This window comes from Vitis riparia, chromosome 7 (genome assembly GCF_004353265.1).
Source record: "Vitis riparia cultivar Riparia Gloire de Montpellier isolate 1030 chromosome 7, EGFV_Vit.rip_1.0, whole genome shotgun sequence".
In the NCBI taxonomy this organism is placed as follows: domain Eukaryota; kingdom Viridiplantae; phylum Streptophyta; class Magnoliopsida; order Vitales; family Vitaceae; genus Vitis; species Vitis riparia.
Genome location: NC_048437.1, coordinates 30,189,664 through 30,216,726, shown reverse-complemented (window position 1 = coordinate 30,216,726; position 27,063 = coordinate 30,189,664). Strand labels below are relative to the sequence as shown.

Genomic DNA, 27,063 nt, shown 5'->3' with positions numbered 1-27,063 from the left:
CCAAGTATCCATCAAAGTCTAATAATAGAGTATGTGAAAATCCACCAATTAGATTTCAACCATGAAATCCTTACAAAAAAAAAGTGGATGCATAGTTCCCACACGCATGCAACCAGTACACACAATTTTTTTTATTTTTTATTTTTAAAAAAACTTAAGATCTCCCAAATTCCAACAATAAATTAAAATCTTAAATTTTCACTATTTGATATTAAAACGAATAAAAAATAATAATAAACTAACCCTAATCTAAATCGAAATCTTCATAGAAAATTTTTTTTTTCTAAAAAAAACTTAAGATTTCCTCAAATTCCAACAATAAATCAAAATCTTAAATTTTCACTATTTTTATTAAAACGAATAAAAATAATAATAAACTAACCCTAATCTAGATTTGGGTTTTCCAAAAAATATCTAATGTGCTTGAAATTAACTAATGAATTTAAAATAATAATCTAAGGGTTAGAATCTTATCTATAGAGGTTTGTTCTTCAAACCTTGAAATTTGATTTCAACTTCACGTTATCTGGAAACTCTCTACGAATAGGAACGCGATTCAGAAAAGAATAGAAGAGAATTTTCTATTTATACCTAGGGTATTATTCGTAAAATTACATTTTCACCCCTCTTCCATTTTATTAAATTAATTAATTAATTAATTTAATGTCACTATTATGAATTTCCTAAATTACCCTTTAAAAAAAAACTTGGGCGTTACATCCTCTCTTCCTTAACAAAAGTTTAGTCCTCTAAACTTGACATACTTGAGTCTTGAAATAATTGAGGATGTTTTTCTCTCATCTCTTCTTCTAACTCCCAAGTGGCCTCTCGGATACTATGATTGCTCCACTAGACCTTTACCAACTTGACAACAGCATGTCGTAGTACCTTATCCATCACATCCACAATTCGAACGGGTACCTCTTCATAGGTCAAGTCCTCAGAAATTTGAATAGGTTCCAACTCCACAACATGAGAGGGATCATAAATATATTTCATCAAAGTCGAAACATGGAATACATTATGAATCTTAGATAGACTTAGGGGCAAGGCCACTTTATAAGCCAAAGTGCCTACTCTTTCTAATACCTCAAATGGTCCCACAAAATGAGAATTGAGTTTCCTTTTTCTTCCAAATCTCATTATAGACTTCATAGGTGAAACTTTTAAGAAAACATGATCACCCACCTCAAACTCCAAATATCATCTGTGATTATCAGCATAACTCTTCTGTCTACTTTGTGCTGCTTTCAATCTTTCCTTAATTAAAGAGACTTTTTCAATAGTCAACTGCACAAGTTCAGGCCCCAAAAGTTTCTTCTCTCCAACATCATCCCAACAAACAGGAGATCGACATCTCCTACCATACAACGCCTCAAAAGGTGTCATCCCAATGCTAGCTTGAAAGCTATTATTATAGGCAAATTCCACTAGGGGCAAATAATCATCCCAATTACCTTTTAGGTCCAAAGCACAAGCTCTCAACAAATCTTCCAAGACCTGAATTACCTTCTCTGATTGACCATCAGTCTGCGAATGAAAAGCAGTACTAAAACTCAACTTAGTACTTAATGCTTTCTGTAAACTATGCCAATATTTGGAAGTGAAACGAGGATCTCTGTCAGATACTATAGAAACAGGTACACCATGCATTCTCACAATCTCCTTAATATAAAGAGAAATCAAACGATCCATAGAAAAATTAACTTTCATAGGTAGAAAATGAGCAAACTTTGTCAATCGATCAACAATCACCCAAATTGCATTATTGCCCCCTAATGTCCTTGGTAACCCAGTCACAAAATCCATAGTAATATGTTCCCATTTCCACTCGGGAATAGAAAGTGGTTGCAAAAACCCTGTTGGTCGTTGATGCTCAGCTTTCACTTGTTGATATACCAAACACTAAGCCACAAATTGCGCAATATCTCGCTTCATACCTGACCACCAATAATTATGTCTCAAATCTTTGTACATCTTTGTCCCTCCTGGGTGGATCGCAAGCCTAGAACAATGAGCTTCCTCCAAAAGCTCTCTCCTTAAGTCTCCAGCATTTGGGACACAAAGTCTAGTCCTAAACCTCAAAATCCCATTATCTGATAATGTGCTTGAAATTAACTAATGAATCTAAAATAATAATTTAGGGGTTAAAATCTTACCTATAGAGGTTTGTTCTTCAAACCTTGAAATCTGATCTCAACTTCACGTTTTCTGGAAACTCTCTGCGAACAGGAACGCGATTCAGAAAAGAACATGAAGAAGAGAATTTTCTATTTATATCTAAGGTATTATTCGTAAAATTACCTTTTCACCCCTCTTCCATTTTATTAAATTAATTAATTAATTAATTTAATGTCACTATTATGAATTTCCTAAATTACCCTTTAAAAAAAAACTTGGGCGTTACATGCACATTCTGAAATGTTTTGGTTGATGATCCACCATGATTATGACAAGTTTTCCAGTAAACATTTTCTATTGATGCAGTGCTTCCACATGTCAGTCCATGTGATCACCCGGACAAAGGGTTGGACGTGCCACGTGTCCAACGGAGGAGTGCCTTGTGAGACCGCCACGTGTACGCTTAGGGGTGGTCCCTACACCCTTGTCAATTATTCTCAGGTAAAAGATGCTGTGGATGCAACCCCTTCCTAGCTCCTTTTAGGACACTGAGGGCCACATGGGGAAACTGGAGATTTTACCAGTCAGCAATCTGAATCTGGCCTCATCCACAAAGCAACATTGGTAAAAAAGTTACACAGCAAGATGGGGTACAGAAATTTTTCTCAAAATAGTGGGAATTCTGGTTTCTTGAGGAGCCCCTTGGAAGCTAGACATCTTGGTCATACTCTCCTTTCATCCACCTTTCTTGTATATAAATCACCCAAAAGAATGAAGGCCTTTACCTTTCCTTTATGTTTCTTAAGGACAGCAAATCTTTCGGTCTTTGCCTTTCCTTTGATGTCAAATGCCATCAATCCAAAATCGCCAAAACCTTGCAGACCTGCAAGGAATCGTTGCAATACTATGTGTTAAATATTAAGTTGCTCCAAAATATAACCTAAAACCACATTTAACACTATGAGCAGAACTTTAGAAGATGTACTGTGTTTGGTATAGGGAAATATAAATGGGAGAAATGGCCCCAGTGAGCCCATGCTATACTTCTGCACATATGAAATAAGGAAACCAACCTTTTTTTTTTCTTTTCCAACTTGGAAAAAGATTATGTGACCTTTTTCCAAGGAAACATTCTGGTGGGCTGTCTTATTCATCTTGTATATTGCAAATACTTGAGCACACATCAATGATGGTTGTCATACTCCTCATCTTTTCCAAGATGCTGTATCTGACAAAAACAAACAGAGCTGCAGTACTACAATTTTTTCACAAATATGTGATCAGACAAGTGATGTTCATTCACCTTCATTTCATAAAAGATACGGTGATGAGCAGAGCTCGTTGGGCAGAAGGACCCCACCAATCCAGATGCAATCTATTAGTCAGAAATTATTGCTGTGTGTAATCATAGTAACTCCAACTTAGAAGTTTGCACAGAAAAGAAAGGGATGCCTAATCCAATTCGACACGAATGATTCCTTTGAGTTAGTGGCTAATAATAAAATCTTACCAAAAGTAAAGAAGAACAACAATGTATGAGTAGAACTTGCTTGAAATGTGGAAACAGAGTACTGTTTTGAAAGGTGACTTGACTCCCTTTTAAGTTTTTTTCCACGGCATATAACTTTTCTTATATGAATTCAGGTCTTGATTCTATCTGCTTTTGTGTTTTTGTTGATGGGGTGATAGATTAATCTACTGTCATCGGAAGTAATATCACGAGAACTTTGAACTTGAACTTTATTCTGCTAGCATTTCCAAACAAGGTGGGGACCTGGAAAAGCTCATTTGACTCCATATTTCCAATGGGGGGCTCTATTCTAGTGCAGGATCTTCTTCCCATTATATAGATTTCTGGGCCAAACAAGGTTTGGTCGTATTATAGAGCTGTCTAACCTATTGCTTTTACCTTTGTCTGAATCATTATGTTGGAACCCGCAGCTACTGGTGTTCATAGGATGTGATTGTACAGACGTTCCTTAGCTGGAGCTCACAATATTTTTCTAGCTCCATGACCCTTGTTATCCTATATGGTATATACCCTGATGGTGCATTGAAACACCTTCCAATGTGTCTTAAACATCAACTGCGAAATGGGCATAGTTGTTGAAGGCATTCTTTAAGCCCTCTTAGGCCTGAGAGCAGCGACTTCCTAGCTATGGTGCCTCACCTGTCAAGACATACACCTGGTTAGAGAGGCCTGCCTCATCTATTTTCCTTTTATTACTTTCATTGCGGTATTGAAATTTTATAATGTGTTACTAGTTCTAAATTTGGTGCTTCTTTTAAATTCTTGAAATCTTGAATTTTTTGTTGCCCACATTGAATTTTACGTCATATTTTATAACATTGATATGCACCCTATGTTGCTTTTCACTTGCTCACATGAGCACCTTGTGTGCAATTTAGGTGTATCTTGCACCTTTCAAAACTGTGGACTGTGTTTTTATACATGTGCAGGCCATGTTTTCTACCAAAACATTTTGTGACGACAAGAAATTTACATGCATACAATGTGAAGGACGGCAACAAGTTTGCATGTTTAACAGTCAGTGTAATTTACATATGAATTGAAATGAATCAATAACCTTTTCTATATATTTTCATGTTACGGTATCAGAACCACATTTATCCGAACTAGTAGTCCAAAAAAGCAGTCCATTAAGATGGTTTTGGTCATGTGTGCTGAAAATCAGTTCCACGATGAGGCAGTGTTTGTTAGCAAAAAAAAAAATGTTCCATGCAGAAAGTGGAATCTTTGGCACTGAAAAAGAGGTCTTTGCCCTCATATACCCTCCTTTTTGGCTCTTCTTCCACTCTCTTCTCCATTGCAACCTCTAAATCATTGCCATACATTGTCAAGGCCCAATCTCGTGTTGTAGAAGAAAAGCAGGTTGCCCCACCTATCTGGAGGAGAGGATTTCATCTCAGGGAGGTCAAAAAACCCTTTCAATCAGTAGCAGTTTAGTTTTCCTTCTCGCCGAACAAGCAGTACACCAATATAGGCAAAAGGCACTAAGAGGAAGAGGGAACAATTCTCCGAAAAATAAATAATGGAGAGAAACATCTACGTCAAGTGAAAGAATATATGAAAATGGATGTGTACTGTTATTGAATCGAAACAGTCTGTCTAAAGCTTCAACAACAAGGACAAAGGGATATCTAAATATTTTTCGAAGATTTCAAATTTCTCTCATATTCCTAGGAACCATGTTACTTAATTCTGTATATTCTAAATGCATCAAGTAGGTTACTTGTTTTCGATCAAACTCAGGCTCGTGTTTAAAGCATAGAGTAAGTTCAGGAGTTCTCATCTTTTCTTGCTTTACTAAAAGCAACTTCACTAGCCTGAAAGACCTCAAATTCGTGATGGCAGGACTGTTATAGGGTCCGCAATTTATCGCCAAGACCACCAAGCAAAAGACAAAACTAAAGTTAGAAGTCTAACAAAGTAACTTAAAAGAAATTAGGTCAAGTAAACAAAGTTTACCAGGCATTAAGCATGGTGACTAAGTGTTCCACTTTTCCTTTTGTCCTTTCTTCTTTTCATGTGATGGTCCGGTAAAAGCTTTAACAGGCCAATCTGTACTAAGCTTGGGTTTTAAGCTTAGCATCACACTAGCTGCATATGCCATCATTGATGAAGGTTCTCCACCTCCCAACCTTCCCCTTTACCCTAGTGGGAAGCAAAAGACATATCCTTTACTTGGGAATATAATAAACACAATGTCAAGATCCTTAAAAACAAGTCAGACACTTAAAGCTCTGTCTGTTAAGAAGAATGATATTGAAAATTTACAAAGAAGAGGGTACACCTGATTGTAGTCTTCTCGAGTTTTATCAGCCAAAACACGATTTTAAGTCTAAATCTATTTACTGCAAATCTATGCAAACATGTCTTAGTTGAATCTTCGAGATAAACAAAGATATTAAAACCTAAATTATTGGAGAATGGGCATAAAATATGTGCTAAACTAACAAACATGACTAGCAGTTTATCGAAACGAGTTTCTTAATGATGCGAGTACTTGGTATTTTCAAAATGGGTTGCAACCTGGTGTTGAAGGTAGAGAGTAGCTTGTGTCACATGCTATAAGAGAGGCCAAAAGTAGCTATTTTGGTTGACCTCACTATCACTAATAGACTAATAACATAACTCTAATGCTAAAAACCATGTATTATGGATGAGGGAAGGTCTTAACTTCTTCTACCGAAATAATATTTATTTGGATTTTTACAAAGGAAATTCCCATAAACTACATCCTATGTGTGAAAAAGCAAGTTAGGGGTGGTGTAGAAAGTGGACTCCAAGTCATGTGACCCAAGAAAGAATCTCTCCTTATTCCTATGTATATATATATATGGACATCATAAAAAATAATGCATGGCCAAATCACAAACTCTATGCCACTTCTCTCTCTCCATCTCTCTCCCTCTCTTGAACAGTTGAGGGGAATGTTGTCTGGTTCGAGATCCTTCGTATGAAGCTCAAGCAGCGTTTGAATGATTTCGGACCAGGCTTCATTCCCCTCAACTCAAAAAACCAGACTTCAATATGCATGCCGGAAAATGCACAGATCGATGGCTGCCTTCTTATGATTCATGAAGAACTTTGAGTCTCTGGTTAGGCCTTATGATATGATACTTGGTTGAATTTCAGACTTGATTGTATTAAAGAGCCTAAGATCCTTTTCGAATTCTTATTCTAATGCAAACAGGTAGACTAAGAGCACAGGAACAGCAAGAGGCAAACAAATAGAATATGAACACAGTAACAGAAAGGTGTTTGGCAGATTCAGAGATAGCAGCAGGCAGCAGCAAGTAGGTATGCTTTAGTTTCCAATGACTTCCCTTGTGAACACACGACTGAACTTTAGGTTAATGTGAACATGAAGACTGAAAATTTTGGTCATCCCTTATCTTTTTGGCTTCTTTGTTTATATTTTTATTATTTGGGACTTGGGGGGTTGATTCTATCATATGGAGATTGCATCCAGAGAGTTGAAAAGAACGCGAGTCATGACTGGGGAGCTTTCACTCTCTTGTGTACTGTGTAAGAGAGAAGCTCTGAATTTGCCTCCTCCTTAGTCCTTGAAGAATTCCATCATCATAACATCTGTCTGCTCCAAACTATTACAAAGGATGTGGTCAGATGTATTAACTCTTGTGGGTCAATTCTACAAGCAAAAAACCCAAAACTCCTTGTGGGTCAGATTTACATGTGAAGCTTGTGATAGCATGTGGATCAGACCTGCCAGAATTTGTCATATGTCAAAAACTGTAGATCCAGCACCGCTTGCCGATACTTTTGCTGCCAGGAAGACAAGGATATCATGCACAAAATGTACTCATTAACCAAACAACCACCATGCAATTTCAGTGTAATTCATGATATGAGGACAATTCCAATATCATTGTTGCGATTCTTGTCTTGAAAGTTTGTGGTTGAAAAAATGTAACAGATGTACTTTATATTAGGGTTTGATAGGACTGGAGGATGGAGAAAACGGAGATGAAAAGAGCAGAAAGTGGAAAAATGAGAGGTGCCTACCGTTTGGGCTTGTCTGCTTGTGTGCTCTACACCCATTTTATCATAAGCTTTGTATTCATTTATATAGAGTTATTGACTTATTTTTCAGTGTTTTTGAGGTGGTACTAGGTTAATGTGAGTTTCTAAAACCTAGTAATGGGATGGAAATATCTTCTTTTCATGTTTGAAACAGAAACATGGATCTTTGAACTACTTTATTGATAGATATATTTAAAAAAAAAAAGGGTTCAATTTTAATAGGAAGCCACTCAAAGAGATAGCATAACTCTATTTTACCTCATTGTATTTATTTTGCGACAAATTGTAACACATCTTATATGGGACTCTTCAGTTGCATGCCCCAATGGCGTGTATCACATCCTCTAGCAACATATAATTCCTACTACCAATTCAATCAAAAGAAAAAGAAAAAAAAAAAACAAAAAACAGAGAGAGAGAGACAAGGACTTCCCCTCTGCTGCAGTCCTTAATTTCCTTTTTCTTTTTGGTAGTTGTTTATCAAAAAAGTTAAGCCCAAAATTTGTCTGTAAAGGAGTAGGGACCCATCACAATGATGTTTCCTCTAAAACGTGTTGTCACCAATAAGAAGAGCGTCATAACATACTTTTAGGAGAAAAAAGCATCCACTAGTTTATTTATAAAAGACTACAGGGAATGGTATCACTTGTCAGAGACCTGAAACAGAAACCACCCTTCATCGGAGTTGGGAAGTTCTATAACCACAGGCACAGTAATCCCTTTCCCCTGCATTGTATAGCTCATTATTAGCTTTAAACCGAACAATAAGAAGCTACTGTTTTCCACAAACTAGTTATGTAGCAACAATTTTGCAAACTTTCCCTCTCCTTCTCATGCATACATACATATTCAAATCCCTATAATTACATGTATCTTATACAAGTTTGACATCAATGAACCAGTCAAAGACAAGAACTAACCAATGGGTAATTCCCAAAGTAAAATAGATTAAATAAAGTCTCACTAAATTCCTCCTCAAAGTAATAAAGATATCATCATATAATTCTATTACTTTTTGACTTAATCAGCAATGATACTAGAAAAAGCATTGAATGAAACACAAGAATCCATTTGATGGCCAGGCAGCAAATCACAAAGGCATTGTTAACATAAAGCTGAACTTGCCTAAATGACCCAACTGACCTTTGATTAAATTTAAAATAAGAATAAAATAACCAACATGATTCATTATGAAAAACAGTGGTGTCTCCAATCATTTAGGTTTGATTAAACCTCCCATATCCTACCGTATAAAACTGTGATCTCAAGTGGATAATTATAAGTTTTTTCAAATATCTTGTGAAAAATAACCTTTAAGGGTCCATGTGGCGAATCCTGTGGACACTGACAATTTATCAGATATATTGGGTAGACAACAAGGACATCCTGTCAATGACATTTATCTTCCTATCATTTTTGGATCTATTAGACCTTGTTTGGCTGCATCCTTTAATGAGCAATGCTGTCGGGTTGTGGTAGAAACATTATATTCGTTCTGTCAACTTACAACAAATCACAACCCATGCTTGTGATGTTGGATTCAGCTTAAACTTGAGCAAAGGGTGAGCAAAATTAAATAACTTCAAGCCAAGACCTGATTAACCAAATAGCATATGATCAAAAACAACTTTAGTTTGGGTTGGTGGACTGTCCTTATTGTCTGTCCAATGTGGGTCCTAGGTGAGGGGACTCGAATTAATACATCCATTTTTGAAGTCATTGGTATGACAATTTAGACCCGGCTGACAAGAAAAAGTCTGTAAATGATTTGGATCAGATTTCCACTGGAGAGAGAGTGGGAGATGAAGGGGCTAGGGAGGGATGTAGGAAACTAAGCAGGCTGGTTAGACTTAGGCTTGTAGGCTTCCTTTTGAGGATTTTCACCAGTTCCTTTTGTTCTCAGATTTCATCCAACGGTCTTGGGTTAAGACACTCGGGAAGTAATGTTATAAAAGAGTGAGCCCACATGGAGGTCATTCCCCCAAAGTGACCCCCCTGTTTAAACACATTCATGTATCAGGTTTTCAAAGTTCGAGAAATATTCTAATCTAATGGCCAAGAGAAGGTAGACTCACATTTCTTGGTGTGAAGGTGTCCTCGCTAACTTTTTTTCCATTGGGTATCATCGATTTTATTAATAAAGAGAACAATTCATACCGGAGTATCATGCTTATGGTATCATTCTTGTCAATGCAGAATGCAGTAGAATTACACAAATAATGATGCTACAGATCACTTACTTCACCCAATCGATCAGCATGAAAATCACCCTGGAAACTGGAAACAATAGTAAAATAATATTTGAGGTTGTTTACAAAAATGAAAAACAGGGTGATCAGATAATAGTTCTGGACTCGTTGATGGAATAGCGTTTGACAAACAAATTTGGCTCACTTTTTGTCGAGACATTAGTCAATATCATGCAGCACTTAAGACATGATCAATCCACCTGCAAATTGGTTGAACAAGTGTAGCGGTACGAGGACCTTGTTTGAGATTCCTGGTCTCTTTTATTTTCTGCAATGGACTAGAATAACTCAACTAGTCAAGCTAATGATCATGAGAATCCGACATCTTGGTCCGTGAAAGGGGATAGAAGATTTAAAAGCTCCAACTGCAAGCAGTTGCTGGTCCATGTATGGCAACGACCAGTTCTCTGTAGGGCACTCTTTCTAGAACTTGCTGCCTAGGTTTGGCCTGCAATCCAAGACCACTGTACTGTTGCAGTACAATTGATATCATGGGCTTTTCAAGGAAATTAACATAAAAAAAACATATAAATCAATGTAGTGAAGACATGCTACAAGGTTACATAATTCATCACTCTCATGCCTTATTGTAACAGTACATAGGATCAATAGCATAACACAAAAATTTGAAAAAAAAAAACATAGGACTAACTAAAGAAAAAATTGACAAATCTAAATACCCATATGCATATGACATTAATTCACTAAAGTAGTATCAAGGTTCATCACATAGAGCAATTAGGGCAAACTATTTGCTCCTTGCTAACATAAGTGAATTTCACAAAGCTTCTATATTTCAAACAAAACAAGAGACTCATAATGTCAATCCTTAGTAAGAAAGTTAATAATCATCTAAATATTGCTAGTTCCAATAATATTTATTTAAGAGGTTCCATCGTATCATTAGGATGTGTACCTGATTAGAACCAAAATATGTGTTCTAATAGCACATATTCAATATAATTTATACATTATAAGATACTCAAATCATTGGACTGGACCTAAATCAATACTAAAGTCTTAATCATGAATTTAATTTGCATTTTGAAGATTTATTTTAAATTAAAAAAAAATGACGTAAATTAAATCATTTTAGAGTTTTGTCAACCGTAATTTTCATTTTTCTTTTTTTTTTTCTTCTTCAAAGAATAGATCTCGAAAATAATTGCCATCCTCACCATCCCAGCTAAAGTGAATTGGAAGCTGTCTAGAGGTGAAAACGACGCCGTACTGTTTTCTCCGTTTCTCCATTGTGTCCCTAGGTTTGGAAAATTTGGTAAAATCAAATGACCCATTCGCGAAAGGGAAAACTGATCAAAAGGGACAAAAATCCCTCAATATTGTAAAACTAACCCCCCACTTTTAATAGCCTCCAAAATGACCCGATCTGGACAAAAATACCCCTCAACTACATCAACTCCTTTTTCCCTCCCATTCTAATTTTATTTCCCTCCATTCACCTCTTTTTTTTTATTTCTTCCACTTTCTCCTTTTTTTTCATTTTCTCCTGTTATTCCGTTTCTCTCTTTTCAGTGCATTTCTTCAAGTCTCATACAGTTTCTCTTCAGATTTCTTCAACTTAAAGCGCTTTAAGTTGTGGTTGGATAAACAGTGTACGTTTATTTTTATTTTTCCATATTTTTTTCTTTCATATTTTATTTATTGAATATTTTCCAACATTTAATGAGATGTAGTAAATATTTAAATAAGTTTGAAATTGTTATAATTTTTTTAATATCATTTACAGCCATGAAAAAAGGGATTAAAAGAAGGAAACAATCAGCTTAAAAAGTGTAGTGTGGAGAAACATTGTCTATATGAAAAAAATCAAATGATGGTAAGTAATAAAACTTATGAAATTTTATGATGGTTTTGGTGTTGTTTGCATATTTGTTCTTTATATAGATGTAAATATATGTGTTAATAGGGTTTTGATATAATATATAAAGTTATCTTTTTTAGTTATATATCAAAACCTTACGGATATTAAGTTGAACTTGACGTAAGTTAAGATTGTATATAGTTATTTTATAGTAACATTATATTATTGTTATTTTATTTAATTATACTCAATTTGAGTTGAATCATTTGCAAATTACCCTTGACATTAAATAAATTACAACATAATCAATCTTTTAGTAAATAAATATATTTTTATTGTTTAAAATAGTTTAGAGTTACAATGTCTGAATTTATTTAATAACTATATACATTGTATGATATTATTTGAGGTAGTAAAGATGATTAATAATGTTATTTATTTGTTGTTTATTAAAAAAATAAATATGTGTAATGAAATAATATGTATTTAATAATGAATGAGTTTTTTAAAATTAATACCTACTTATTGGTGCTAATGCTATGATATAACTAAAAAATATTCTAATATTGTTTGTTGATACCACTAATTGAATTATTTTGTTATTTCAGTGGTTGATGAAGTAGGAATAATGCTTTTATATGAAGGAGAATGGGTAGAAGATGGAAATGTTTTCTATTTCGAAGGAAGTAAAGGTAAAGGCATTGAGATCCCGAAAACTATATCATATAAAGAGTTATTAGGGGTTGTCCATCATATTCTGAAGCTAGATCCAACAAATTGTTTTCTTTCAATGAAGTATGTATTCAATGCCAACATACCCACAAGTCCTATACAACTAATTGATGATGGGGATGTAAAATTCTTTATTGGTTTAAATTGTACAAATGGTAAGCTCTCTGTTCCATTGTGCATCACAGTTGAAAAGAGAATTGATAATCACAATCAGAAATCAATTTGCAATTCTTATTTCGAATGTCATATGTCTTCTGAGATTGATAAAGAATTGAATGGGGACTCAATGTTGATGCATAAAAGTAGACACATTCATTGTGATTCAGTTGAAACTCTTACTGTTGATGGTGAAAATGGACCAAGATTTCAAAATGAGTCATTTGAAGGGTATAAAGTTTATGATTGGAACATGAATGAGACTGCAATAAATGAGGAGAATTATAGGATGAATACTAACCCTACTAGTGATAAGCAAGTGACCCAAATTGGCTCATTTAGAACTGTTTCAGCTCAGAGTGCAGAAACCTTGACCATGATTGATACAAATGATGGTTTCATACATGACAATCCCACTATAATCGAAGATGTAGCAAATGAAAGACAAAACATGATGCAACAACCTATAGTTAGTGGAATTAGTGATGACCATCTAGAAGAGCACCAAATATACTCAAGTAAGAAAGAATTACAAAGGAAGTTGTATATGATGGCTCTGAAAAGGAAGTTTGAGTTCAAAACAAATAAATCCACTACTAAGTGATTGCTTGTTGAATGATTTGATAAAGAATGCAAGTGGCGAGTTCGTGCTACCAAGTTGGGGGTTTCCAATATGTTTCAAATAATGAAATTCTATTCAACACACACTTGTCGGTTAGATATGATGTCTCATGACAATCGACATGCAAGTGGTTGGTTGATTGGTGAGAGTACATAGTTTGTTCCATGATGCTGCCCATGCTTATCGTGTTTCAGAGTTTAATTTTATATTTGGGCAACTAGAGATGATTGACCCAAGAGCAGTAAGATATTTGATGGATATAGGAGTTGATCGATGGGCATGTTCATATTCTACCGGAAAAAGATATAATATCATGACGACAGGGATCGTTGAAAGCCTTAATGTTGTGTTGAAAAATGCTAGAGATCTTCCAGTTTTGCAATTGGTTGAAGAATTGAGAAACTTACTTCAAAAATGGTTTGTGACTCGTCAACAACAAGCAATGTCAATGTCAACTGAACTTACCATGTGGGCTGATGGAGAACTTCATTCGAGGTATAATATGTCAGCAACATATCTAGTGGAACCTATCAACTCCAAGGAGTGTAATGTTAACTATGTCGGCATTAGTGCTCAAGTGAATTTAGACACTCGTTCATGCACATGTCGACAATTTGATTTTAATCATATTCCATGTGCACATGCTATTACTGCTTGTAGATTTTACAACATTTCATGTTACACTTTGTGCTCCAAGTATTTTACTACTAAAGCATTGTTATCTAGATTGGGTAGTACCTAATCATATTCGTGACAAAGTTGTGTTATCATCTAAAACGAGACGCCCAACAGGAAGACCAAGGAAAGTAAGAATGCCTTCTGGTGGAGAGGACAAGCGCACATCTCGTTGTAGTCGATGTGGTCAATATGGGCATAATCGGAAAACATGCAAACGACCAATCCCTTGATATCATGATAGCTTTGGCACTCTATGAACTTACATGGAATGAAAATTGTAATAGTGAGCATTTTTGTTTTTTTGGTACCCATGTGAACGGAAATGTAAGTTACTTTTTTGTATAAGGTGATAGGATAAGCACATAGATGAATATTGTAATAATGATCCCCTTTTTTTGCATACCCATAGAAATGGAGATATTTGTTACTTTTGTACATATATGTTATGATGAGTTATGTATAAAGTATGAATAAAAATTGCATGTTTATTCTCAAACTATGGACTCAACTGTTCTAACGTTTATTAATAAGAAACTTGACAATAGTTAAGTTCAGGTTTTCAGAGAAAACTGTAGACTTAACTACCTTCAAGTTTGTACATAAAACAACTTGACAATGGTTAAGTTCAGGTTTTGTCTAAAGACTGTTGACTTAATTGCCTTCAAGTTAGTACATAAAATAACTTAACAATAGTTAAGTTTAAGTTTTGTCTAAAGACTGTGAACTTAACTACCTTCAAGTTTGTACATAAAACAACTTGACTATAGTTAAGTTCAAGTTTTGTTTAAAGACTGTGGACTTAACTACCTTCAAGTTTGTACATATAACAACTTGACAACAATCAAATTTAGTTTAAAAGGTCAATTGTATACATAACTATCAAACAACATTCATCAAAATATCCAAGTATATATATCAAGTTGTCCAACTACATTTATCAAAATGTCTAACTACATATATGAAGCTATCCAATTACGTATAACAAACCATCCAACTACATTAGCAAAATGTGAAATATCAACATGAATTCATTACATAGGCAAGTATTTCATATAAAATAACTCTGCTACCATCTTTTCTCGAAACCAGTCCATTCGAGCACTTATTAATGACTTCAATGGATGGTTGTGCATTAAGTATTCAACATATTTGATAACAAACATGCCACAATCACCACTGCATGGTACACAGATAATCAATGTTAGGACTATTATTAAAGATTAAGTGTATAAGATATGAAAGTAAATTTAAGATCACTTACTCATTTTCCTGTTGAGGAATATATTGCAGTCGTTCAATTTCCCATTCCTGGTAGTTAACTTTTGTGTTACCATGAAACCCATAATATGCTATTGCATTCAATATATGCGGCAACAATTTGGCTAATGGTTTAATGGCAACTTACAATCTTGCATTATTATTGATGCACATCAATGAGTCATATACATATATAATCCTTCGATGAAGGTGGACAACTCCTAATACCCAGTGACTAGCCCAAACATTGATGGGGACATACACAATGTCAACATCATGCCATTTGACAGAATAAAGAGGTTGCAAACCATTGGCATAATCAATAAGAATGTCATTCTCTGGTAATTTGAATTGATTCCATTTCTTGCCATGCTTAATCCATCTTGCTTGAGCATTTTGCTACATAGAATAAAGTTAACATACATAAATAAATAACCAAGATCATAAGATTCATTATTACAAAAAATTAAAAAAGATAACTAAAATTCAAACTACACATACCCAAAACATAGTATCCACTATGGTAAATTTTTGGAAAAAAATGAGGATTTTCTATTCGCCACTTCCGGAAAAAGAAGAAGGCAACATCAATCAATGTGCTGACAATTACAACCTATTTATTCTAGTGTTTATTGAAATTTGAAACAAAACCAAACCATTTTGAAATTGCAACTTGTTGACAATGAACTTGATAGCAGTTAAGTTCAGTTTTTTCTTAACATATATATTTAAATCAAAATTCTAAATATTTGGATAAAATAATTTCATAAAAATTATATTCAAATACATTATAAATTCATAACAAATAACTTCATTACACAAAATTTCAAAGCCTTTTGATGGTAAACTTGATAGTAGTTAAGTTTAGTTTTTTCTAATCATTCAAATATTGCTTTAAACCTTGGACTATAACCTCACTGAGAAAATTTTCAACAATTAGATTATCAATTCATGAAAAATAAATTCATAAAAAAAGGATAATCGATTAAAAGGGATAAATTTTTTTTAAAAAAATCAAAATCAAAATTTCAAGTAGAAAATTAATGCTTACTGAATCAATTGATTTCTTCTCATTTTTTTATGACGATAACGAGGTTTCAAAACCTTCCTTTCTTTCACTTCTCTTTTTTCCCAAAATTTTATACCTCTTCTGTTTCATATTTTTCATCACCGAATTTTTTTTTTCCTCCATTTTCATGAACTGAATCAACACATAATATCAGAAAGATGAAAAATAGGGTTTGATTTAAAAAAAATGAAAGGAACCAAAATAAGACACTTAGGGTTTCTTTTCATTTCATGGATGAAGATTCATATGTACAGTTCGAAAAACTGAAATCAAAGAATGAATCAATGAAACTTACTCTTTGTTTTTTCCTTGTGTTGTGTTGCCTTTTTGTTCTCTTGCAATAAACGGAAAAGTCCTTCGTGATTTCTTTCTCGCAGGTTAACAGATGGAACAGATGGGTTTGCAGGGTAAGGAAGAAACACAGCACATGGGGAAAATTGGAGTTGGAGGGAAAATGGGCTGAAAAGATAGCTGAGGGGGTATTTTTGTCCGAGTTAGGTCATTTTTTAGACTTAAATAAGTGGAGGGTTAGTTTTGCAATATTGAGGGATTTTTGTCCCTTTTAATCGGTTATCCCTTCGCGAAACTTGTCTGGTTGAGAAACTGAAGGAAAATAAATGTTAGATATGGGCTTGTTATTTTTCCTGCAACTGAGGCTTGTTATCGGATGCATCCCGAAGCAACTACGGTTTTAGATTGAGTCACCCACTCCGACTCTCTCGAGGATAGGGATGGCTGTCAGAACTTCACCTTGTTCTTCTTCCGCGTCTGCCATTTCTTCATCAAGAACTACTCCAAGATGTAAGCTTTCGTCTCTCTTCGAACACCCACATAGACCCATCTCACCTGGTCCCATATCTTTAACAAAAGACACTGTCTCCAATGCCCCAGATCGAGGGCAACTTGAAAATTTCTTGAAATCAAACTGTAAATCTGGTCACATCAAGCGTAGTGAAGCATTTAGTGTTTTTAATCACTTGATTGACATGCAACCCACTCCACCCATTTCATCATTCAATACGTTGTTAGGTGCAGTTGCCAAGATTAAGCGTTACTTTGATGTGATTTCGCTTTATAAGAGAATGAGTTTAATTGGATTGGCTCCAGATTTTATTACACTGAACATTTTGATTAACTGTTATTGCAATTTGAATAAGGTTGATTTTGGTTTAGCAGTTTTGGGGGAAATGTTGAGAAGGGGTCATAGTCCTAATACTGTCACTTTTACATCTTTGGTTAAGGGGCTGTGTCTGGGGAGCAGGATTAGTGAGGCGACAGGGTTGTTAAGGAAAATGGTTCGGATGGGTTATCGGCCTAATGTGGTTACATATGGGACTTTGCTTAATGGGTTATGTATGACAGGCAATACAATGCTTGCAGTTAAGTTGCACGAAGAAATGCTGAATGGTAATGGTGGTTTTGGTGTTACTATTAAACCTAATTTAGTTTGTTATTGTACCATCATTGATAGTCTATGTAAAGATGGACTGATTGATAAGGGTAAAGAGCTTTTCTTGGAAATGAAGGGGAGAGGAATTTCCCCGGATGTTGTTGCATATAGCTCTATTATTCATGGCATGTGTCATACCGGTAGATGGGAAGGGGCTAAAGGTCTGTTTAATGAAATGGTGGATGAAGGTGTACATCCTAATGTGGTAACATTCAATGTGCTGATAGATGCACTTTGTAAGGCAGGGAAAATGGAAGAGGCCAATCATTTGTTAAAACTGATGATTCAGAGAGGTGAAAGTCCAGATACTTTTACCTACAATACATTGATTGATGGGTTCTGTTTGGAAGGTAGGATTGATGATGCAAGGGACCTGTTTGTTTCTATGGAAAGTAAGGGGATTGAAACCGATGCTGTTAGCTACAATGTGTTGATCAATGGCTATTGCAAGAGTGGGAGGATGGTGGAAGCTAAGAAGCTCTATAGGGAAATGATATGTAAGGAAATTATGCCAACAGTTATTACCTATAACACCTTATTAACCGGCCTTTTTCGGGAAGGAAAAGTCAGAGATGCGTGGAATCTGTTTGGTGAGATGAAAGTTCATGACCTTACACCAGAATCATGTACATATAACATATTATTAGATGGGCTTTGCAAGAATGATCACCTTTCAGACGCAATGGAACTATTTCATTATTTAGAAAATCATGACTTTCAACCAAGTATTCAAATTTTCAACTGCCTCATTGATGGGTTATGTAAAGCTAGTAAGATTGAAATTGCTAGAGAGCTATTTAACAGATTGTCTCATGAAGGCCTGGAGCCAAATGTTATAACTTATACAGTCATGATCCATGGGCTGTGTAAAAGTGGGCAATTAGAAAATGCAAAAGATTTGTTTTTGGGAATGGAAGAGAAGGGTTGTGCTCCAAATCTGGTGACTTTTAATACACTTATGCGTGGTTTCTGCCAAAATGATGAGATGCAAAAAGTGGTCGACCTTCTCCAAGAAATGGCAGAGAAAGATTTTTCACCCGATGCATCCACAATCTCCATAGTAGTAGACTTGCTCTCCAAGGATGAGAAATATCGCGAATATCTGCACTTGCTTCCAACATTTCCTGCCCAAGGTCAAACTGGAAGAGGATATGAGAAATCTTAAGTCAGTAACATGAAATTCACTTCAGCAAACAACTCTAGTTTGGACAAACTCCCTGTAGAGTTCAACTTTCCAACCTGAAGTAACAAAGTTGCATGCATAGTGCTGCAGTTCCTACTGTGATTATATCCAAACCTCCAACTTGAATGGTGGGATTGTTCTAATGAAGTGCTTGTGAGGATGGTTCCTTCGGACATCCGGTTGACATGTCATGACTTATGAGGAACAGAAATTTCATTGACTATGGCTGCAACAGCATAATTATTTACATCAGTTGAGATTTGTGTTCAAACACAAGTGTGGAACACAGCTTAAATGGGCTATTGAATGCATGCTTCCTCTTGGTCACGTAAACTACAACTGAAAGTAGATGGCAATGCTAGTTTGTTGGAGATAGGGAACAGAAACCCTCAGGCATCTTACAGCATGAGTTAATATATTCACAGTTTTTCTCAATTCTTTCCTGAATCACTTCAGAATTATCAAGCATTATTGAAGTGCCTGTAGGTCAGTGGCTGACCACTGTATCTTCCATTACTTGGTTACCAAGTGGACAAACCATAAGGTTGGGGATGCGACCGACTTGATATTCTCATTGCAGGTATGAGACCTGTTTTTATTTTCCTTTTCCTGATTTGTGTAAGATGCACTTGTAGGTTTATTTTCCTAGAATAGAACTTCTATTTTCTAGCCATGTACATGAGGGTCATAGCAAATTCAAATTATACATCTGCTATATTGTTTTCAAATTCAGTTTGTTTCATTAAATTTAGAAGTCACCCTGCAGGGGTTGACTCAACTGTCTGCCTCAATTTGATGGTTTACGATGCTGAAAATAGAAAATATGTCTTGCTTTGTCTTTTGTTATCACAAAAAGGTTGTAATGTATGAAATGGTTAAAAAGCATTTGTTATCACAAAAATTTTGGAATCTGTGAGATGGTTAATTTAAGTGACATGCTCAAAACCAAGTTAATGCTTGGCAGTGACTAATAGAAGGAATCTTGTTGGTATTTTGTTGCAATCCTTCTCGATTGATTACTGCAATGAGGTGTACTAATATGTTGATAAATTGGTCTTGAAATTTGAAAATGACATCAATGTTTTATCTTGTAGGTAGCCATTGCAATTGAGTTATAGAAGGTGGGAAATTATGCTGTGATCATTCAACATAATATACTAGCATGTTCTTTTGAATGAAAGTTAAGAAACCAGGTCAAATGTTTCGGTCACAAATTTTAGAAGGTGTGCAAGGAAGTCGTGCTTTTGTTGCCATGGCTCCCCGAGTGGTTTGTTTGGTGGAGCTGGCAGTGTAATAAACTGAATTGATGCATTTGTTGATTGAGAGACCACAATGAATCGAGATAGCCTTACCAAGATGATCAAGAGATTGATAGGTGGAAGAATTCCCAAGGGAGAGTAGGACAAAGTACCAAGGATACTCAAGTGAGCTGTTCAGCTTTGAAAAAATTGGCCTCTGCACATAGGATACAGGATTTTGAGGAGGAAGCTTCATCGCTCAAGACCAACAAGTTCAAGTTAAGAAAACTGCATGAGAGCTGTGGATATAGGAGAGAGAATTCTGAATTTTTTTGGAAGGCGCATTCAATCTGACTGTCATTGGGAATTTGACTTAGTTAGTAGGGAGCAACCTGTTGGCCCCAATTGCTCTAGGTGATCCAGGTTGATGCCACTTTAGTGAATTAATGTTATATGCATATGGGTATTTAGATTTGTCAATTTTTTCTTTATTTAGTCCTGTATTTTTTTCAAGTTATTGTGTTATGCTAGTGATCCTATGTACTGTTACAATGACACATAACAGTGATGGTTATGTAACTCTCTCTTTTATGTTAATTTCCTTGAAGACCCCATCATATCAATGTACTCCAACAGTAGAGTGGTCATGAATTTCACACCAAACCTCTCTCTTTGCGTATATATTCATATTCATATTGATTCTGAGTAATAAATACGTCGCCCGTTCAACCCATGTAACTAATATAAATTTGTACTTTTATATATTTAAAAATAATTAAAATATTTTTTCAATTATAAATATCGTAGATAAAAATAAATAAATAACCAAATCGATATAATTTCATATATTCCATTATAAAGATTAAAATGATTTTATAATTAAAACATTAAATAAAATAACAAACATATATTAAATTAAAATTTTAATTTATTCTCTATATTGTGAACATATTATAATCAAAATTAAATTAATTAATTTTTAAAAATATTAACCTGAAAGTTAAAGCAACTAAAAATTATTTTAATTCAAGTATTTCAATTATTTTTTTTATATTATTCACTTTTTTACATATTCATAACTAAGATTAAATTGAACCTTGCTTGAACCCTGATTGGAATTCAGACCAATGTTTTAAAAATCAGACAAATCATCGATTGAAATTCCAATGGTCTCATGCAAATCATAGTTAATGGTGCCTCTCAAATACTTAAGGACTTTACGAATAGTAGTCCAATAGTCTTGATTAGGACTTTGGGTGTACCGACTCAATCTACCTACTGCATAAGCAATGTCAGGTTTGGTTCAGTTCATTAAGTACATTAGGCTCCCTATTATCTGAGCATACTCTATATGGGCAACACTATGTTCTCTATTTTTCTTCAGTTGTGAGCTGGGATCATAAGAAGTTAACACTGGTTTACAATCAAAGTATTCAAACTTCCTTAGGATCTTTTCAATATAATGCTCTTAAGAAAGTTTAAAGCCCATTAGGTGTTCTAGTTATTTTAATTCCTAGAATCACCTCTGCTTCTCCTAGGTCTTTCATATCAAACTTAGAACCTAGGAATTTCTTGGTCTCACACACAACCTCTAGGCTAGTTCCAAAGGTCAACATGTCATCAACATAAAGACAAATGACTACACATGTGTTATTCTCATACTTGTTGTAGATATGCTTATCAGTATCATTAATGGAATATCCATTAGTTACTAACACATGATCAAACTTGTTGTGTCACTGTTTGGGAGCTTGTTTTAACCCATTTAGTAATTTAACCAACTTACACACCTTTTTCCCCTTCCCTGGAACTACACAACCCTCAGGTTGATCCATATAAATTTCCTCTTCCAAATCCTCATTCAAGAATGTAGTCTTGACATCCTTTTGGTGTATCACCAAATTATGAATGGAAGTTAGAGTGATCGATACTCTAATTGATGTTATTCTAGTCACAGGGGCAAAGGTGTCAAAGTAATCTACATCATTCTTTTGTTTAAAGTCTTTGGCAACTAAACGAGCTTTTTACTTCTCTATGGACCCATCTTGTTTTAACTTTCTTTTAAAGATCCACTTACAACCAATGGTCTTTGCACCAGGAGGTAAATCTACTAACTCCCATGTATGGTTATACATGATTGATTCGATTTCACTGTTAATGGTCTCCTTCCAGAATGGTGCATCAAGAGAAGTTATAGCTTCTTTGTAGGATCTAGGGTCATCATCTATTAGGAAGGTGTAGAAACCATCTCCAAGGTTTGTTTCTTTCCTATCTTTTTTACTCCTTCTAGGTTAAAATTCAAAATGTTCAATAGACTTGTCTTTACTTGTTTTCTGAACTTGTTGTTTACCATTTAGTTTCATAGGAAATATGTTTTCAAAGAAATTTGCATTCTTTGTTTCTATTATAGTATTGACATCTACAAGATTGTTTTTTGACTTAGTAACAAAAAACCTATATGTTGCACTATTCTCAGCATAGCCAATGAACATTGCATCAAAGGTTTTAGGACCTAGTTTTCGTTTTTTAGGTTCAGGGAGAAGAACTTTAGCTAAACGTACACCCCCACACTTTCAGGTATGCTATATTAAGTGCATAACCCTTCCACAACTCATAAGGAGTTTTACCAATTTTCTTGTAAGGTATTCTATTTTGAATATGACATGTAAATAGGATACCTTCCCCTTCACAAGTTTAAGGGTACTCCTGAACTTACCAACATTACATTCATAATTTCTTTTAATGTCCTATTTTTCCTTTCTGCTACTCCATTAGACTCAGGGGAATAAGGAGTAGTTTCATGAATGATCCCATGATCGTCACAAAAAGAATTAAAGGGGTTGGACTCATACTCTCCTCCCCTATCAGTTTTAAGCCTTTTAATTTTCTTACTTAGTTGATTTTCCACTTCATTTTTGTACTTGATGAAAACATCTCTTGTTTCATCTTTGTTTCTCAAAAGATATACCCTTGTATACCTTGAGTAGTCATCTATGAAAGTTATGTAGAATCATTTACCACCTCTAGTCATTGTATTTTTTAGGTCTCCTAAGTCACTGTGTATTAAACTTAGTAGATCTGATTCTCTTTCAACTGATTTGCAAGATTTCTTTCTGGTTTTAGATTCTACACAAGATTCACATTTTCCATGGTTATTTAGTAAAGACTTTGGAAGAGTCTTTACTAAATAACTAGTCACAAAAGGTTCGGGTAATTTAATGTCTTCAATAGCTAAGTCATTAATCAACAAGTGGTAGTCATGGATTTGAAATGACACATCTCTATCCTCGGTTTAGAAATTTCTAAAATTCCCTATGGCATATTTTTGAGTTCCTGCATCTTCCAAAATATTTTTTATTCATTACATCCCAAATTTCTTTTTCAACTTTAAATTGACAATAAATATAAAAAAGATCATTCAAAAGGGTACTCAGAATAGCATACCTAACTTGTTTATTTCCAGTTTCCCAGGTAGGTAATAGATGAGAACCATCTTCTGGTTTTGGGTTAGTCAAAATATGTCCTAAGTTCACTATATCAATTGCAGAGAAAACCCTTTATTGTCATCTCTTATAGAATGCCCCGTTGAAGGGATCAATTTTAGAAGTGTCAGAACGGGTGTGAATTAGGGAAGCTTCCATTTTGATATATTTCAAGATTGTTGGATTTAAGGGTATGGAAACAAAAGACTAGCTCAAAAGACACAAACAAAAAACAAAATGAATAAAAAGAAAAACTTATCGGCTGAGGCATGACAAGCATTGTCCTTGAAATAGATCCACCATCCTCGAAGCCGAACTCGGTGCACTAGGGTACCAATGGTCTACCTTCAGGAGTCAACATCAGATTTCACCTTGGGTGCACTTTGTAAGCGAGATGTATACAAATTGGGTTTTTGAATAAATTCCTCCAAATAGATGTATGAAAATACTTCCTAAAAAAACTCTCTGAAAAAATTCTCTGAAAATTTGGTATTCATATATAGAGAGAGAGAGGAGTGACCTACTTTTATAGGCCACTAACACAGTTTTAATGGGAATCTACTTGTAATTAGAATATGACTCAAAGTGGAAGGTGATTCTACTTATAAATAGAATTAGACTCCACTAGCACAATCTCAATAAGACTCTTTCCAAAAATATGACACTAATAAAATAAAATAAAATAAAATAATATAAAAAAATAATTATCGATAAGACTTTTCCCAAAAACATAAAACTAATATAATAAAATAAAATAGAAATAAAAATAAAATTATTTACACTCTTTCTGCACTGAATGCCCATGCATTCATGAGCAAGTTTATCAATTTATTGCTTTCCTCTTGGCACTTTCAGAAATTATTCTTATCTAGATACAGGTTATTGAAATGATAGCTAGTGGATAATACATTCCGTACGAAGAGGCCAGTTGCCAGGTTTATAATAGTGATCTCCACCTCCAAATATTTTATGCCTTTAGCTGTCTCCATCCTTAAACTAATCCCAATGTCTTATGCCTTGAGCTCCTGCCATATTTATAATTCTTCCCTTCTTGAGGTGTTCCTTAAGGTCGTGACATGTGCTAAGGACCCGTCTGCAGGTGAGAGATGAAGGTTAAAACATGAATCCAACTTAGATTTTGATGAGAATCTAACTACAGAATATTACCAGACACATGGACTCTTCATTTCTGTGGCTTCTCGATCTCCTATCAGATCACTACTTGAGAAACAAGTTGACATAAAATAGTGTGGCTGCTAGCCCATGTCGCAACCTTTTTATTCAGATACATTGCATGAGGATTAGAGAGGAATCAATTATCTACTGGTTCATATATATCATGAATTTCAGATCATGGACAGCTTCCCTGGTTGATTGGGTTTCTGCAGACCTAAAATTAGTGGGAATAGCTCCACAAAACACTACCAACTGTTCTCTGACCTCAATTTTCCAATGCATCAGCATGTCTATCTGCCCTCTCATGGACAGGCATGTTTAAGAACGATTCGTATTCAATTCTAGCTTACCCTGCGTATATAATGGCTGAAATGCTAGCTGGACAACCCATTCAAGACTTCTTTGATGATGTTTAATATTAGTATGTTTTGAGTTTTTGTCAGCTATATATATAGTATTCCATGCAATAACATATTCTTCAACATGTACTTTCCTGGTTTCATTGGATTTTCCCTTTGTTTGACCTTACGGTTGTGGCATGTGGTGTCGGCGGCTGAATAGATAAGAGATGGTGATCATTATACCAATCCAACCAAGCTTTTGAGAATCTAACTATATATAGAACATGACCAATAATATATCAATCTTATCTGTCTTTTATATTGGCTACCTGAGGCATGTAGTAAGGATACACGGGTTGACGCGAGGTCAATTGGAGTCAGACTCTCCCTTTGTTGTGCCACTGAGAGCCTCTGCCCAGCAACAAGAGACTGAGCGAGCTTCTTCCCTGCACAAAGGATGTCCGGATAAGTTGTTCGGGCACGCCCCTCCAAAACTTAAGTCAGACACACAGGTAGGTTGGAACCTTTAGAGAGGAGAGTGAATAGATCAACTTAAAATGCCCGCACCTAAGTTATGCTTCAAGAGGGCTTTTTAGAATGCTCAGGAGAAAATCATTGTAATACTGAGTAGGTACTTTGACCTCCACTATAATGATAGCTATTCTACAGGTGGCAGGGCAATCATTACAGTTTAAGACAGTTGGCAGGTGCCGTCAGATGGGATGTCATGATGCAGCTGCTCGACGTTTCAACCTGATGGAGGCATGGGATAGTGTGTGACAATCTATTGACATGGACGTAAGGATTGGAGAAAGTTCTATTAGTCACCTCTTTGTCAGAAGGGAATGACTACATGCAGCAAGGGGGACTTGAAGGCTAGTTGGAAGATGTTGCCCGCTCAGGGGCCCAATGATGTCTGTAGTGTGCCTGTGTGGTCCGGATAGGACGCTCCGGGCACTACGGCAGTTATCCGGATAGTAATGAGGGGAGTGACACGTGGACAGACACGTGGAAAAAAGTCCCACAATACAGATCCCCATCTCCCACCCAACAAGGTGGAAAGATTAAAATAGGGTAAAGGAGGCAGAAGAATGGCATTTTTGTAAATGGTTCTTATTTGGATACAGTTGAATGAAATGCTAACTGTATACAATAAATTTTGAGGATGTCAGCGACGATTTTTATCATACAATCTCCACCTCCAAACATTTTATGCCTTTTGCTGTCGCGGTCCTGAACCTAATCCAAATATCTTATGCCTTTTTCGCTTCCGCCATGTTTATAATCCTTCCCTTCATGAGGAGTTCCTTAAAGCTGTGGTATGTGGTAAGCAGATAAGGGATGAATGTCATAACATGAATCCAACTTAGATTTTGATTAGAGAATCTACCCGCATTGCTTTTCCAGGCCCATGGGCTCTTCATTTTTTTTCTTTTTCGGCTTTCCAATCTCATATTGCATCATTGCGGAAGAATCAAATTGACATAAAATATTGCGGCGGCTCGACCATGTCTAAGTTTTTGTTTAGATACATTGCATGATAGGATAGAGAAATAAAAATGTCCATCGGTTCGTATCAGCCTGAACAATTTTTTTTTTAGTTAAGAATGAGGCTAAATTTAATGACTATGTAATCAAAGAAAGGAAATGATCATTGAGATTAAGGATGTAGCTTTGGTTTTCAGGAATTTCAGATCATGGACATCTTCTCATGGTTGATTCTGTTTCTGTGTATAGGCCTAAAAATTACTGGGAGACCATGCTCCGTAAACGATTTACCAGCAATTCTATGGCCTCAACTTGCCAATGCATCAGCATGTTTCTTTGCTCGTCTTATGAACATGTTCAAATGCTAACTGGATAAATATCTTATATCTTGAGTTTTTGTCATCCATATAATCCATGCAATAACATATTC

At 35.2% G+C, this 27,063-nt stretch overlaps 1 protein-coding gene and 1 long non-coding RNA gene across 2 annotated transcripts; both read left to right on the top strand.

Moving 5' to 3' along the window:
• The first annotated feature begins 6,544 nt into the window (after positions 1-6,544).
• On the top strand, positions 6,545-7,554 carry LOC117919125. Its single transcript, XR_004652035.1, has 2 exons — positions 6,545-6,744; positions 6,840-7,554. It is a non-coding gene; the product is annotated as an uncharacterized LOC117919125 (long non-coding RNA).
• Positions 7,555-16,859: 9,305 nt separating this feature from the next.
• Positions 16,860-20,743, top strand: LOC117917462 (pentatricopeptide repeat-containing protein At1g63330-like). The gene is made up of 2 exons (XM_034833750.1): positions 16,860-19,488; positions 20,003-20,743. The coding sequence occupies exon 1, from the start codon at positions 17,007-17,009 to the stop codon at positions 18,888-18,890; it is 1,884 nt and encodes a 627-aa protein (XP_034689641.1). The 5' UTR covers positions 16,860-17,006; the 3' UTR covers positions 18,891-19,488; positions 20,003-20,743.
• The last annotated feature ends 6,320 nt before the right edge of the window (positions 20,744-27,063 follow it).